Raw genomic sequence first — 16,814 nt, 5'->3', positions numbered from 1 at the left:
TCAGGATCATTGATTGCCAATTTAAAAAATCATTGAAAAACAGCCACACAGGGGAAGTTCATTTTTACAGGGATCATTAAATAGAGATGTGTTGGCCTCTTGTTGTTAACCCTTTCCTGACCCTTAACATGGCTCCTGCCTTAGACATGAGTCACACCCCTCTTTAATTAGCACCTGTCCACCCTCTCATCTTATTCACTTTCTGCAGCATAACAGGACCACTCTCTGGACTAATATTAATTCTGAACCCTTTTCTTAGAGGATCAAAGAAGTATAATTATTTCAGTTTTTTTTTCTTATTTGATTCTTAAAAAATATTTGAACATCTTGATATATGACATCATACCAATTGAGAAAGAATCTGTGGATTAATCAACAATGAAACTTATCTTTAGTCACAGGCTTGAAATTTGTAATTGAAAAAATATATTCTCCAAAACTAGTGAAGTATGACCATGTACTATTGTGCTTGTGCCGCTAACTATACATGTTTTATTCACTCACCCACAGGCAGAAAAAAATATTTGCCCGGGGTTCTCGCGGTTGCTTGTTTAACATAAATTACGTTGAGATCAACGGTCTTCAAGATATTTGAAACGTCTTGATCTGTCGTCAGTGTCAACACTTGGCTCTCTTCGTCCCTCAGCACAAGCTGGTGCATTGAAAGACTCTGTTGAAATATAATTATTTTACAGACCCACATAATGTCTCCTTGGCAGGCAAAGATAGTGAAACACCAGTGGAGTGGAGCCAGATTAAAGGAAATGCAGTGAAATTCTTCAGACTTAAGAAAAGCGTGAGGACTATTCTTTGAAAAGGCCACGAGCAGAATGAAGAGGCCTGACAGTCCACAGGCCTTAATGAAATTCATCGCAATATATCCTGACTTGGCATTAACTCGGGAAAAGGCACATCCTTATAAGTTTCAAAAGTTAGAAGTATTAAAGTGTGTGTGTGTGTGTGTGTGTGTGAGAGAGAGAGACAGAGAGAGACAGCACAATCACAAGTGTCCTCATCTCATAGACTGTAACCGGTTTGTGTGTCCACTGCCTAAGCACACAAGCTGATGCATGTGTATACCAAGGATTTGAGTTATCATTTTTCTCAGTTTCCATTTCCATAGATATCTAATTCTCAACTGTTGGAATGAAAACCATGGCTCCATTGTATACGGCACTCTGCAGGTTTTGTTGATGTGCTGCAGCTGTTCAGGATAATCAGTATGTCTTAATCGAACTGATAATATATAAAGTTATTTTGACTAAAATTCAATTCCGCATATACATATGTATATTTATATTGGAGGTAACAAAATTTTACACTTAATAACGTTTTTACATGACACTGTCATTTGGCCAAATTGTTGCTTTATAGAAAAGAACCCATAAAAATATCCCCGTCCACCTCACCAGCTCTGTGCATTTCTTTTAACTGAGGCGAGCAAAGTGTAATTACCAAGTGCAGTTTAAAAACCCTCAAGCTAATTAAAAGAATATACTCCTGGTTTGGAGGAGGATCAATCATAAACCCGCTTATTATCTAACATTAACAGTGATGCCAAAATCGTCTACCAGCTGTTCGTTTGCCAGTGAGACATAAGCTTATTCTGAAACGTCTGCAAAATAACCACCATCCCTCTGCTTGTGTGTCCAGGACAGAAAGAAGAAACATCTGGCTCGACCTCAATACCCATCAACGACCTGAAGGTCATTCTGAACCTGGCCAGGGAGCAGTATCTGAAGATGATTGACTCCACTCTGCCCTCTGCTGCCACCTGTCTGACACGCGAGCAGGAGCCTGTCAGGAACTCAGGTATGGAAGGAGAAAGAGCCCGAAAACAAAAATCAACAATCCAACAGTTTTTCCCCCCACATCTGTTCAAAGGTACACTAGATGCAATAGTAGGATGGTCAGTTTTTGTCACGTAGACACAACGAAACACCTACACCTTACATCACACCACTGTCATTAAATCCAGTAAAAATGTACTTTTTAACACTCTTTGTTTTGAATTAATGACAATTTAAAAAAGTTATTAGTGAAAGTTTTAAATTTCTCAAATTCACAGAAAAAACACAGTTACATCAAAGCTCTATTTTTCTAATTATGTTTTTATTTTAACTCAATACTTTACACTGGTGGTGATCCCAAATAGTTGACGATTCATTAATTCGATTCGGAGAAGTCTGATTCAACTGCCAACCTTTCCGTCAAATCCTAGCAAAATGTGGCTATGGATAAAAGGTCGTACCATTCTGACAATGTGGGGGTGCCCACTGCTGCTGAACATCTCACTTTACTTCGCTGAGAGGTTGCTGTTCCGTGCCGGCAGGGTCAGAGGGAGAGAAAAGGTCTTGAGTCGGGAAGGAGCCACCTGTCGCTCACTCTCTCTCTCTCTCTGTCTCTCTCTCTGTCTCTCCTCACTTCGCATCGTTTCCCCTTGTGTGGGGAAAAATTGAATTCAGGCAGAAGGTTTTATTCGTAAGATCAAACTAAGAGAGCGTTCTCTGCCTATCGATCGAAGCACCTGTATACACACACTGTCCATGGTGCTGTGACACTAGACCCCTAAACCGGCTATACAAGCTGATACACATATCATGCCCACAAAACGATGGGACTTACACGTTTTCAGTCACCATACACACTCAATTATTCACAGAAAAACTCTCTCTATATACTCATTGCTACACTTTCCCCAAAAGAGAGACGGTGATGACGTGCATGCAAGCTTAATGAGTGAGATAAGGAAAAGGATGGATGGAGAATGACCAGTTATTGTTATCTTATGCCAACTGAAGAATTAAATTAGTTTATATTGATGTTTTATCTCTCTTCCCTGCAGCGGAAAAAGACGCAAATGAGATGATGAATCAATGAGGGAAAAAACAACTTGATTCGACGATTAGTCGACTAAAGGCAAAATCTGACAAATCTAATTGGACTATGAAAGTTCTTTAGTCAGGGACACCCTTACTTTTTGGAGTTTTTCTTTTAGAGCAGTTTTATTAGAATATGCATATCAGGTGAATTTATATATATGGTGATAATTATTATGCATTAAAAATTATCACCTAGAGCTAATTTCCTGTGTTTGTGGCTCTTCTAATTATTTTACCATAAGTGTTACATTCTTCACTGCATGTGGAAAATGTCCTTGTTTGAATTTTCTCATTTCTCTGGTTTACAGCCGGGCTGCTGACGTGACTTTTATTTGTTTATGTTTGTTCTCTGACTTGGCTCCTTGTAATTATCGTCTGTCTGAGTGATGACTTGAATGCAGCAAAAGCATTGAAAAATGAGTCAGAAAAGACATAGTCAAATAAAGCTTATTGTACTCAAATTATGGGATCTGTAGATGTGAAGTGGTCCTTATTATTATTCCAGATAATTGCCAGAGTGAACACTAAAATTTAAATCTCACAATACTGTGTTCAAGCTGATATCAACAACTGATGTCAGCTCACATGTTTATCAAAACAGTATTCTGACTTGCCTGAGACAGGACGGAGAAATATATAGGATCCTATGTAGCCTTAGCCATCGGGCTTTTTGATTCTTCTGCAAATGGTGGAAGAGCTGACAGACAAATGAATTTCCCTTTGGGGATTAATGAAGTAATTCGTATTCGTGTTTGTATTCGTATTTATGTGCAGCAGAGCATCAGTATTCACTACGTGGCTCATTCCTACAATGACAGTCTTAGGAAACAGTGCCAGCTAATAATGAGCAAATAAATAGTTGGCAATAAAACAAGGCCCAGGCCTGCAGCTAGTGCTACATGTGCTCGGCGAGGGCGATATTACTTTTAAAAGAGCAGCTGCAGGGCTAATAGAGCTGCAGTTTTCATGTCATAAATGCTGTGACATTGTTTGCCAATTACGTTTTGAGTCTCAGCACAATACTGTCCATCATAATGTTTATTGTGTAATTATCTACGCTGCTAGATTCAGGCGTTGCCCCAGCCAGTGTGTAACAGCCTTAGAATAGAGTAGACCGATGTGTTTGCCAGCAACCTGCCATTTGTTCACATTATCGCCTTTGTGTGCATCCTCCTGGTCTATGTTCTATGCTGGTTGTACGCTTCAGCTGCCCACAGCCTCAAAGGATACGCTTGAAGTCTGACAGGGGCAGTGGGCTTCAAAAACAGAAGTAATGATAGGTGTAAACATGACACAGGTACACATCCACACCCTCGGGTCCAGAGACGTCATTTACAGCAATAAATAGCTTCAACCATTCATAAAGAATGTCTTGCATATGTGTCTGCAGCCCCTCAGGGTAAAATGACTGTGTAGGCTTGTCAAACTGCCGGAGACCTTCAGTCTCTTCGTATGATATACTTTGGGCCTCCGGCCATCATCAACACCTTTGTTTCACCAGTGAACCTGTTTTGTATAGATTTATCACAGTTCTGTCATCCTGGAGATAACATGCACTCCTCCTGCCCAAACATAAGGAAAGTGCAGGGCTGCTGATATACTGGTAGCTCCACTGTTGATATTTAATGTGTTCCCAGTCTCATCTGCCAAGAGTTCAGTGTGTGCCGACCTGGCTCTAGTGAAAACTGGGATAACACTTACAATCCATCACACAGTACATGGCACCTATTCTGTAGGGTGAACTGATAGAAAGGGCACTGTTAGGTTTGTTTGTGAATGCTTGCGTCACACTCGAGTCGACTGATGCTGGTAGAAAATGCTGAAAATCGGCTGTGTAGTTTCTCCTCTGTTCTAAAATGTATAAAGTCTTACTGATTTTTCCCCGCAGTACTGCGTTTAATTTCCCTTAAGGTGTTGTGTTAAGGTGTGTTTAAAATAATTTATAACTCGGTCCTCTGCTCTTTCATCACATCAGCTACTGTGAGCTCCAGCTTATGGTTCAAGCAGCATCAAACCATATAAAAGCAACTGAGGCTGAACAATTACTTTGTATTTTTAAACATGTCCACGTGAGACAACTAAAGCCAACAGGACTTGACAAGTTGAAGGCTCATTTAGTATTAAACCGACTGGGTGCGCAGTGTACTTTTTGTTTTCTAAAATTTATAATATGAAGCACCCTGTGACTGCAGTTTTAATGGAGATCAGCTAAATTGAGGAGCCGGAGACATTGTGTACATTTTTTGAAATACCAGTCATATTTTCAATCACTACACTGCACTCATACAAAAATGTTTAATGCTGTTATTATTGTTTTTAAGACACAATCTTGTCAATGGGAATTTCCAGGTTAAGCACTGTCAACAGACCTTTATAATTCTGTGTTCAAAGTGTGATCCCTGTTGTTTTGTTGTAGGTTTTCAGACGCCTTCCCTACAGCCGTCTGATTGGCCTGAGAGAGGCGTCCTCCACAACATAGAAAACCTGCAGAGGAGACAGCAGAAGAGGAGGTAAGTGGGTTTATTTTGGGTTTGGGTTGAGCCATGGCCAAAATTTCATATTATGATAAGGATAAACGCATATTATATGCAGTCAACAATGCATGTTATAATGCAGTATATTTTCTGTAAAGTTAAATGTAAGATTTGATATGACTTTGCAGATGTAATAACAGTCTTTTGTGTATGTTTATGCATATGGCTTTCAGTTCAGATCAGATTCTGGGCTTTGATTTCAGCACACAACTTTATATCATCGAGACTATATGAACAGTGAATGGAATATTAGATAGTCAACCGCACCAATATTGCGCAGCCCTTCTGGGGGTAGTGTCTTTGTTTGGCCAATTCTGCCCTAAGTAAAACCTTAATTTTTATTGTACTGTGTCTAATCATAACACTTTTTTTTTTTTTTGTCTCAGATTTGGACTGTTAGGTCCAGGCTCCAGTGACAGCCTGCTGGGTCCTAAAGACAGTCAAAAGGCCTCCTCTGCTCCACTAGATGCCAAAGAGCTTCTGAAACACTTTACATCTGATGGTTTGCCTACTGCAGAGCTACAGCTACTGACTATCAATAGAGGGTACGTTCAGTCTCCTCTGGCTCCATGCTGAGCAGCACCTTGACATCAGATCAAAGATGATCAGATGGCTGTGTTATCTGAATTAAATTTTATATATCTAAGCATCACTTCACAAACATAACCCTAGAAATATATGCACAGGAGCAGCCACCCCCACAAACAGACAGGATCATAGACAGTCATTGACAGTGTCATAAGCAAAGATGGAAATGAATGAATTGAGTCAGTGCAGGAAGATGTTCACTACATTTTCTCATAAATACACACAAACTGCAGTCAGATAAACAGTATAAACGGTGTGGTTTATGTGTTTGTTTCTAAGATGGCTCTGAGTGACATAAATTTAATGAGGCTATAATGATTTGATTATGATCATAAGCCTTTAACAGTTTCTTAAAACTTTCTCGGGAGAATTATTGACTTGGGTGAAAAAAATCAGTCATCCAGTTGCACTAACAGTCCTGTCAGACTAAATTATGTATTTTGATTAGTAAAATTAGTCTGTAGTTGAATGAAAAGCTATATTGAATTGAGAAGCGAGACAAAACGTTTTCTATGACAAGTTTTAAGTTTTTTCTCCCCCTTTCTTCTTTTATTCCCCACCTCCACTCTGTCTGTCCTTCTGCACTCTCTGTCTGTTCAGGATTAATGTGTTTCAGATGTCACCAGACCTCTCTCCTCGGAGAGTCAGCCAGATGCCCTTCAGCAAGGCCTCAGCATCACATTTCCACGGCATAGAGTAAGAATCCAAGCATTCGCCTGTCATCAAACCAAATCGGTCTATTTAATATTTATGTATATTATTGACATTTACACTTTGTATTCTTTTTATTTTTCCGTATAGTTTCTGCCTGGACAATCAGCGCTCCTTGGATCGGGACCAGGCCTTTGTGCGGCTCCAGTCTCGTCTGATTCGCCACGAGACTCAAACCACCTGCTCCAAAGAGCCATGTGCCCTTCCCTTCGCTCTCAGTCCAGCTCCCTCGCCTGCTGTGATGTCAGAACCAGGAAGTGTGCCCGACGGAGAGACTCTGCAGAACGCAGATGTAGCTCGACTCAAGCGCAGGTCCTGGGACATGGACATTATTGGAGGTTATCCTCGCAAAAGGTGTGACAATATATTCCCCTGGTTTGAACCAAGGTCTGGGAAACTTAAGTGTTGGTAATGTTTACTGTCTTTGTGTCACCTTCTGTTTGTCTGAATGAACCAGGTTGGTGAAGTCGGAGAGCAGCGACTCCCTCTGTTCACAGAGCAGCGGCAGCAGTGGGACACATCCTGTCATCAGGTCTCTGAGACAGCAGCCGAGCAGATCCCAGTCCACGTCTTCCTCCATTAGCTCTTCTTCCTCCTCAGCCACGAAACGGACATCCTCAGGTAATAAAAAAACACTCATCCAAGCATGGAAAGAGCCTATAATTTCTTCTCCTTTATTCTTCTACAGTTTCTGCCCATGGGCTTATTTCAAATGGATTCCTGCCAAATGACATTTGAAATATGAAAAATATAACTTGTTTGTGCGCTACATGTCAGACAGTATCAATTTACAAACAGTGAAGTAATTCCAAACCTTTTGTGACAACATACAGATTTAAGTTTCATTATATTTCTGCAATGTGATCATAACATCAAAAAGCTAACAATGAGGGGCAGTGCGTGGCGCAGTGGTTAAGGCGGCTGCCCCATGTAGAGGCTACAGTCCTGAACGCAGGCGTCCCCGGTTCAAATCCCGTGTCGGGCAGACCTTTCCTGGATGTCATTCCCCCTCTCTCTGCCTCCCCCTTTCCTCACTATGTGCTATCAAATAAAGGCAAAAACGCCAAAAAATATACTTTAAAAAAAAAAAAAAAAAAAAAAAGCTAACAATGAAATCACTCGATTACCACGGTGTGCTTACTGAGACTCTTGAACAGAATGGAGCCATTGTTAATGTTATTACTAACATATGCTTTTTGCTAGAGAGCAAGTCAAAATGTCTGCTGTAGTAAAAAAGGAAAAGGCAGTTCCAGTTTTACTGCTTGACCATGAAATTTACGAGGCATAAAACTGTTGAACATTTGTTAAGACTTAAAGGCCCTGCTCTTTCACACAGGTGTTTTTTTATTCTGGATGATAAAACCTCTGTTTAAAGGAATATTTTGTATCTTTTGACACAAAGCTGTATGGCATAGCAGTTACTTCTTCTCAAAACAATATGCGCTCAAAAGAGGAAGAGTGTTGGGCGGAGGGATTTTCATGAGGTCACCGAGCACCATGGAAACGTCACTTAAACTCAGTTAGACCTGAGAGGAGGTCTAATTCTGCACAATAAGTGAAAACACCTATGTGAGCTCTAATGAATTAGTGGAATCTCACTTTAGAGACGTTTTATTTTTAATTCGGCATCGCATTGTTTTATATGTGAGTTTGCCTTAATTTTGAGCTCTTAATTTGTTAATATAACAATTTTCTGTTGTTGCCATGATAGTAATGCCTTGTAAATTTTCCTGACACTAATCTCCAGGATTGGCAGCTCTTCCCTCTGCTGACAAACCTAAACCTCAACAGCAGACTCATCATGTGCAAACAGAGGACAAAGCTGCCAAAGAGTCACGCTCCCAGAAGCACAACAGGGTGAGTGTGTTTGTGTCTTGTACTTTGTGAGGTCTGTTTTTTGTTTAATTATCAAACATACAATTATTATGTGTTTTGTTGTTATTGTTGTTGTTTGTGAACACATTTATGCTTCAGAAATAACTTGTGGAATAATTGTAACCATGGGAACAAGTTCTCATCACAGCATGCCAAGCTCAAATGTTTGTGGATTTCAAGTACATTAACATTCTGGTAAAGGTTTACAGGAGGAATTAAAAGCACTTCATATGAACCTCTAAGGAATAGAGTTGCAAGGGTTTTTGTCATATTTCACTTCACATGATCAGTAACTAAACAACAACACATTATACATGATTACACATTGTACAGTATTTGTACAGAGTTACGCTACGTTTTACATCTCTCACAGAGCTTAAAGGCACAAAATCATATTCTAGCTAGCGTTAATTTAGATGTAGGTTAGTAATTTCACATAAAAAGTTATGTAAGTGTCGAGAAATTAAAATGTATTACATCTCTCGTTTTATTTTGAAAACTCTGGCCACTGGTACTACATGCTAAGCTCTTGTTCTCTGCCTTTCTCCTAGCAGCACATCTCAGCACACATAAATTAAGTGAACTGCAGTAGGTCAACTAGCAGGGGTCACCATCTCCACAGTATCTTAAGTCAAATAGACAAGGAGCCTGGTTTGTTTGCCTGCTGTGGGCACTTTGCCTCTGTTTGACAGGCTGAAGTTGCTCCCTAGTGGCGAGGGCAAAATAAATCTGCTAATGAAGGCAGGAGCTCTTTGTTCAAGGTGCCCTCTGAAAACAGCATTAGTTACTAATACTAGTTGGTAAACTACTGATGATGGAAATAGAGTTTGCTGGAAGGGTATGATTCACCACAGTATACTGAACATCCCGTTATTTGTTATATTTTGTAATTATATTCCCCCTACCACAACAGTCCTGGTGGTTCTGTATGCAACCTAAATCTTAACAATTACTTTGTCAAGTACAATGTTGTAATAACTGGAGGCTGGAGTTACAAAAATTTCAAGCTCAAGTAAAAGGCACAAAGTAGTAAACCACAGTTTTTCAGTATAAGCACAACCTTTCAGAAAATAATTATTTCACTTTTTACGCTATAATATGAAAACAGCTAAATGTGTAATTGCCACTATCACCACCAAACCCCCCCCACACACGCACACACACACACACACACACACACACACACACACACACACACACACACAAACACTAACACACAGCCCCTCTGACAGATGAGAATTTTTCCAGGAGCTCCACCAGAGATAACTGTTTTGCATGGGATCACTGTGAATGTGTGGGTTGCATCATAATGTTGTGGTAGAAATGCATTAACAGCTACACTATTACCACATTACCTGCTGCCTCCACAGACACACACACACACACACACACACACACACACACACACACACACACACACACACTTCTTTCTCATTTTTCACGTCACATGCAAGTGGATGAACCTGCACACAAACATACTTGGACACATGCACAAACACACACACACACATACAACCCACCCTTCATGCTGTTTCACATTGTCTCCAGCTCACAATCTGCATCCTGACCTTGACTTGTTCTGATTTGCGATTACTATGCAAACAGGCTTATCATCCAAACCCAAGTATGAGAAAGAACAGTTGGCCCTATTCAGAAATAATGATAGCAGTTTATTCAGGACAGAGATTAAAAGCTGCCTTTCTACTCCTTGTGAGACTGAGTGGCACCAGTGATTCCTCACAATAATTTATAGTGTTTCCTCAGAACAGTTGCTGTGACAAGATTAAAGGCGGATCTATTTATTTCAGGGATGTGTTTTCCCTCTTGACGCTACCAGTGAGATATTTGTATGTTTTTTCCTGCGCGCTCGCCTTGTGATGTAAAGGTTCTGTGCAAGGATGTCCCCCGAAAGTCAAGACATTTTGACATCCTTTCCTTTAAAAAAATTTTTAAAAAGAGATCCATGCTAAAATCAGTTTGTCTGAATTAGCATTAGGTGGTTTAATGATGTTTAGATTTAATGTTTTCACAATTGTGCTAATACAAAATTATGTGTGTGTCTGTCATTTTGTGTCCTCAGATGTTGCAGGAGGTTGTAGTTAAAACACTCAAACATCATGGGATCGCTGCCGAGCATCAGTGCTTTGAGGCCTGCAGCAAAAGACTGTTTGATATCTCCAAATTCTATCTCAAGGTTAGTCTTTTTACTGCCCACACACAGTCACTGCTTTTCTTTTATTTGACACTTTTCTTTGTTTGTATGAGTCCATGTGCGCCCAGGACATGTGCTGAGGTATTGAATATTTGGTTATTAATCCTCACCAGATTAACTCAATGATAGGAAGAGACAGTTTCTCCAATAGCAACAGTTTTATCTGATTTATCTTTTGCATCCTGCTGAATCCCCATCCGATGTTATTTATTTGATAAAATATAAAATTATAAACACTGACCTAAATTGACTGCAGTGGTGGAGAAACACTCCAATGTTCTATACACAGTCAGTAAAAGTAGCATTGTCTAAATGAAAAATAGTTTTTGCAAGTAATAGTCTTTCTGTGTTGTTAAGTAAAAGTATGTCAGTATTAGTAGTTAAATGTAGTTTCAGTGTTATTCTGTTTGATGCATTTACATGTATTTTAATGTTACTGTATAGCAACTTAAAGTAGAGCATAGAGCGGCGGAGAGTAGTGTTGGAACAATTTATAATATGTTCAGTTATTTTCTTTATTTGGGTAAGTTATGTTTTGCTTACTCTTTCTGTTGTTTTGTAAGAACTGGGCAGAACCACAGGCACTTCAGGACCAGCATGCATCTGGGAGTACATATGGTTTTGTTTGCTCGCCAAGGATAAAAATAAACCTACAGAAAAACACAAAGACATTTGACTTCACTTGCCTGCATTCAGCTCTTTCCTGCATCAGTGGCCACTTGATTTAAATTTTTTGTTTGTTTGTTTTGAACAAATAGCCTGTAAAAATTGTTTAATCAGACAATTGTAGGAGAGTAAAAAGTACAGTCCCTCCTCTGAAATTTTCTTAAGTAGACAGGGAATTAAAATACATAGCAACTGAAGTACAGAAGAGTAAATGCATTTTCCACCACAGTTGTAAGTAATGTGTAATTTCCATCTCACATACTATGCACCTGCCTGCAATTTAAATCCTCTCTCCAGTCAAAATGAGTTCATTTGTGACCTAAAATGTTTGATGTGGAGCTCATGTGAATGTACCTCACTGTTTCAGTGTGAGTGATTCCTTCTGTTTGATCCCAGGATCTTAAGACATCTCGGGGCCTGCATGATGAGATGAAGAAGGCAGCCAGCAGCAACGTCAAACAGGTAATGCCACCAAACACCGGGGGGTCTCCGCCTGATTTAAGCGTCCTAAAAGTGAACTTTTGTAAAGTCTCACTTTTTAAATCATATTTTCTGTCACTAAAGGTTATTGACTGGGTGTTGGAGAAGACCTCTGAAAAAAGAAGATGATCTTTAACAATAAGCGGAAAGACTTTCAACACTTTTTGACCAAAACCGTGTGAATTTATGTTCTCGAATTTCTGAAATTGTTTGCGCTCATCCACCTCAATCTACTCCCACTGCTCTTGAGCCTTGAAACAGAGACACAGCGACATAGTACACTCTGCTCTGACTGCAGTCACTGAGAGGCCACAAGGGTTTGGATGTTGGCATCAGGTTTCATTTGTCTCTTTGTAGCTGTTTTCAAACATGATTTTAAATCCTTCCACACTTGTTCACTTTGTTTTAAATATAATAATAATTTTATTGCTTTATGGATGTACATATTTTATCTTTGTTTTTCATATTTTAGTCTTTGTAACACAATAAAGTGTTCTTCAATCTTATTTTGTGCCCATTGTAGCTTCCTGATTACAACCTGAGCCGGTGGGAAAGCTTGGGCGCGCTTGTGTGTGTGTGTGTGTGTGTGTAGCAGTGTGTACGTGTGTGCGTGTGTTTGTTTTCTCTAAGAAATATGTATAACATTATCAGCAGTGACAGCTAACAGCCCAGTCTAGATGGTAGCTGTTATTCAGACAGTGAAAACAAAGCAATGAGCGGTGCAGCACATTATGCAGTGCTGATTATCGCTGACAGTCAGATTTGTCCTGTTTGTACTAGTTTCTCTTCGGCGCAGACTGATTTCATGCCCACGATGAGAAACAACACTCACAGCCAGTTGTTTTCTCTTGGCACCATGACAGCTTTTCTCTAAGAGACTGCCAACTTACCACTGATGATCATCTTTTTGTGGGGCAGAATATCTGGCCCACTGTTCTATAAACAGAAATAACTCGCTTGTCTATTAATATTTGATTTGAACTGGAGTGTATTTTACAGACCATCTCCGAACATCTAAATATCTTATTAGTTTTTTAGGAAGTGTTGCTGGGAACATCTGTGGAATTTGGTCAAAATTAGGGGGAGATAGGATTTGCAGCTGATCTTCTGTTCATTGAGTAAACCGTGGTTACTAATCAGTTTTAAACTGATCATTGCAAGTTGGTATGAAAATGTATTGAATTAGTTGTAGAAAAAAATGAGTAACCTTCAATTGTATACCTATACCAATCCAATCCATTGTCACACACTTTGTCAGCAAGTAGTTCTCAGGATACTTTAAAAACAGGTCTATGAAAATTGTCAAAGGCAGGACTGCCCAATGTAACGAAACAGAAAAGTGTAGGCAAGTGACACTTTTTGAACATTTACCACTGATTTCTCGTCAGCTGATGGTTGATGGTATCAACAACATTGGGCTTTCCAGTCATTGTCTGTTTGTGTTTTTCATAGCAGAGATACTCAGTGTCCAACATAACCTGACACTTTTTGTGTGCTTGCTTTTGTGGGAATCGACTGAGCCTGTGTATCCATCAGTGTGTGGGAGCACCACGGAGCGTTAGAGTGAGATAATGAAAATGTATTATCTGCATGTGTTGGATCTCAGTAGAGCAACAGAAGAGATAATACAGTTACTCTGGCTCACACACAGAAGCCTGACCACAGAAAATGACCGCAAAAGGAAAAAAACACACTGTGGCCACATGGTGCCACTTATCACTTGTCCTTGGTATAATAACATAAGGGTGAGGGGTTTTTTTTACAGCAGTATCTTTGTTAACATTTTCAGATTGTTCTTGAGAACAAAAACAAATTATTCTCATCCAGCAGGAGTGATACTGTCCAAGCACATAAATATCCAATATGAATACTTGGACAATTATACAAAATGAATCAATACATAAGCAAAAACTCAATAATAAAAACTAAAATTAGCTTCTTTATTCTATTCAAAACTTAATTTTATTATTTGTATGTCATTGTTCAAAGACATTGTTCATAGGGAACAATACAATAAGGACCGACCATTTAGGATTATACTTTGTCCGCAACATCCATCACATCACTTCCATCCACACCCTCGATATTTTTACATAAAAGGTCCCCAAACCTTGTTTTTGCTGGGGGAAAATTATGGACAATTCTTTAATCAAATTAATGAATTTTGGTTTATTGGTCTCCCAAGGGAGTAGACTCGCATTGCAAGCAGTAAACAAAGGTCAGTGTCAGCAATATCTTTCCTAGCTGTATTCTGTTTATGTGGTGTGTAAATCTAAAATGGAGAGTTTAGGTGTTAAAGCTGGACCCGATATATTCTACAGACTCAGTTTAATTCATCAAAACACTGTTGTTCAGCTACTTATCTCACAGCAGCTTAAGCTGAGAATTGACAGTTTTTGTTTGGGCTTCATCACATGCCGATTATGTTCACGCTCCACGATTTGTACACAATCATCACAAGGTAAGATATTTCTTACTTTCAAAGAAAGACAGAAACACAAAACTAGAGCCGAAGGATTTTTGTAGAACAACAAACCCTCCATCAAAATCTGCAGAGACAGTTTCTTTTTATCTTATCCGTTTTAATCTCTGGACCCTAAATGATTTACAGATATGTTCTGTGGGCCCATTAAATGAAGACAGCAAAGATTAAATGAGCTGGCCATCTGTTGTCGCTGCTCTCTGTATATAAAATAAATGTTATTAATGGCCAGGGGAGGTTCTTGTTCCAGGGACTTGAGATTTGTCTCTTTGCTGATAGAGGGATGAGAGAGATGAGGGATGATGAAAGAAGAGAGGTGCATAACGTGAAAAACAGGCTGTTGCACTGGCAGCAGCTTTACACAAGCAAGGAGGGAAGAGAGGTGAGAGATCAAAACTAAGTCTTCTGTCTCATCTCTGAGCTGTTTCATTATAAGAACTCAATGCGTCGACTGTTTGAGCCCAGTTACCACTCAGTCAGTCACTTATTTGCCAGGGAAACGATTCAATCTTTGTGTGAGTGAAGAACAGCAGGTATAAGAGGCTAATTCAGCGTGTGAGTGTAGTTCCTCAGATCAGCCCTGTGCACAGAAGAGCTCATTCGTACAGAATGCACCACCTTGTCATAGCTGAAGTAGCTTCCTGATAATGTAACTCTATTACTATGTGTCATCTCAACCATGAAATCAGCAATAAAAGCTCCAATGTGCTTCCATTGCAATTGTTCTTTTTATTAGAAAATAAAATGATAAATGTCTTCCCTTTTATGATGACAACAAATAATATCTCTGATTTTAACATAATAACCTTTGATATGTTTGACCATAAAAAAAACTTGGATGAAAAAAATTAAAGTGATAAAACAAGCAAATGTACAATGGGCTGTGGTTTGTGATAGCGCAGGAAACAAAACATCTTTATCCTGAATGCCAAGTGTGTTAAATTTCATCTTTCTGTCCAATATCTTGTTTAATTTACATTTATACTTATTTCCAGTTATGAGGGCTGTAGTTAGGACTTAGAGCAGCTATAACCAATATTTTACGACAATAATGTATTAAATGTGTGTGTAAATGTCATATTGATCACTTGTAGTAATGAACTTCCATAATGCTCTATGGAGTTTGAGAGTGGGTTTTAGCTCACTGATTATTACCTGACTGACCCCCAACTTCACTGTGCGCCGTAGCAGGCAGCGGCTCTCAGTGAAAAACTAAATTATACAATCTGCTTATTGCATTTAGCTGGTGAACATAGTAAAGCAATACGCAGCTTAAAAGTCAAAGGAATGGTTTGGGACCAAATGTAAAGCTAAAACAGATTCATCTAGGCAGCAAAAAAAGATACAATTTCTTTAACTGCTTGAGTTGGCTTTCTCATTTTCTCTCTTGTGTCCACACAGTTATGAGATGATGTGAGGTCACTTGGATTGACTCTTTTCACACTTTAACTGATTTTACATTGATTGTGTCAGTTAACATTCAGATCACTCTTGCCTTAGTTGGACTTTGCTGTACATGTGCTGCCCCTGAAATTCATATCATGTTCAAGCTCAGCAAAAAAAGAGAGAATTTTTTGATGAGAGTTTTTCCACATCTTTTTAATTATCTAATCTCCCCAATTAAGTTTTCAGTAAATTGTATCTCACCTTAGTACAGTACTCTTCTTTGAAAGTCTTCTTCACAAGTAATCCTGGTGGTTTAGTCTGACTGTGGTCATATTTATTGTGCTCTTCTTAATGTGTTTTGCACACCATAAGTGCAGTGGTTGCCTAGGCCTTTGGGAAGATTGGAGCTGTACATACTATAATTATGCATAATTTTAGTTAAAATACTTGCCTGTCTTGTGACACTCAGACTGAAAAGACAGATGCTGATGCTTCACACTAATCAGAAGGGCTGGCTGCAGTTTTTAGGCAGGCATGTTGATTTTTGACCTCGTGTATAAAAAACACTTTTAGCCTGATAGATACTCGATGCCTGTACTGGAACAGTAATGAGCAAGAAGTTTAAAGAAACTGAAGTCCCGAGGGAAACAGGCTGACACGGACCGCTGCGCTTGTACATTTTATAGAACAGTAATTAGTACCGAACAGACTATAGGAAGCCACAGTGTGCACATTTGTGTATTTAATTTTGTGTCACTATCGGTATGGCTGATTTTATACAGGCGCATCAGTGTGTGACGGTGCTCATTTAAGTGACAAAGGCAATAAAGCAAAAATACATATCAACAAACATTTTATGAGACTTAATGAAAACAAGGAGCCATCAAGGCAAAATTAGAACTGTGATTTTTTTTCTTCCAGCCTAAACAGCAAAACACCATCTACTTCAGGATGATACTGGACCAGCCTGATTGTGACCAGAAACCTCTGACACTCAC

At 39.2% G+C, this 16,814-nt stretch overlaps 1 protein-coding gene across 4 annotated transcripts in view; it reads left to right on the top strand.

Moving 5' to 3' along the window:
* The window catches only part of mtbp (MDM2 binding protein), a 34,247-nt gene extending 21,793 nt beyond the window's left edge, over positions 1-12,454 (top strand). For all 4 annotated transcript variants that reach the window (XM_085802510.1, XM_085802508.1, XM_085802509.1 and 1 more), the window contains exons 14-23: positions 1,654-1,812; positions 5,299-5,392; positions 5,803-5,961; positions 6,605-6,700; positions 6,806-7,069; positions 7,173-7,336; positions 8,463-8,572; positions 10,671-10,784; positions 11,865-11,930; positions 12,033-12,454. In XM_085802510.1, coding sequence (XP_085658636.1) covers positions 1,654-1,812; positions 5,299-5,392; positions 5,803-5,961; positions 6,605-6,700; positions 6,806-7,069; positions 7,173-7,336; positions 8,463-8,572; positions 10,671-10,784; positions 11,865-11,930; positions 12,033-12,077 — 1,271 coding nt within the window. In that variant the 3' untranslated portion in view covers positions 12,078-12,454. The remainder of the gene's footprint in view (positions 1-1,653; positions 1,813-5,298; positions 5,393-5,802; positions 5,962-6,604; positions 6,701-6,805; positions 7,070-7,172; positions 7,337-8,462; positions 8,573-10,670; positions 10,785-11,864; positions 11,931-12,032) is intronic.
* Positions 12,455-16,814: the final 4,360 nt, after the last annotated feature.

Source organism: Trachurus japonicus, chromosome 16, assembly GCF_045865225.1.
Source record: "Trachurus japonicus isolate A0001 chromosome 16, Traja_1.0".
Taxonomy (NCBI): domain Eukaryota; kingdom Metazoa; phylum Chordata; class Actinopteri; order Carangiformes; family Carangidae; genus Trachurus; species Trachurus japonicus.
Note: the sequence above shows the minus strand (reverse complement) of the source record. Positions and strands in the feature narration are given on the sequence as shown.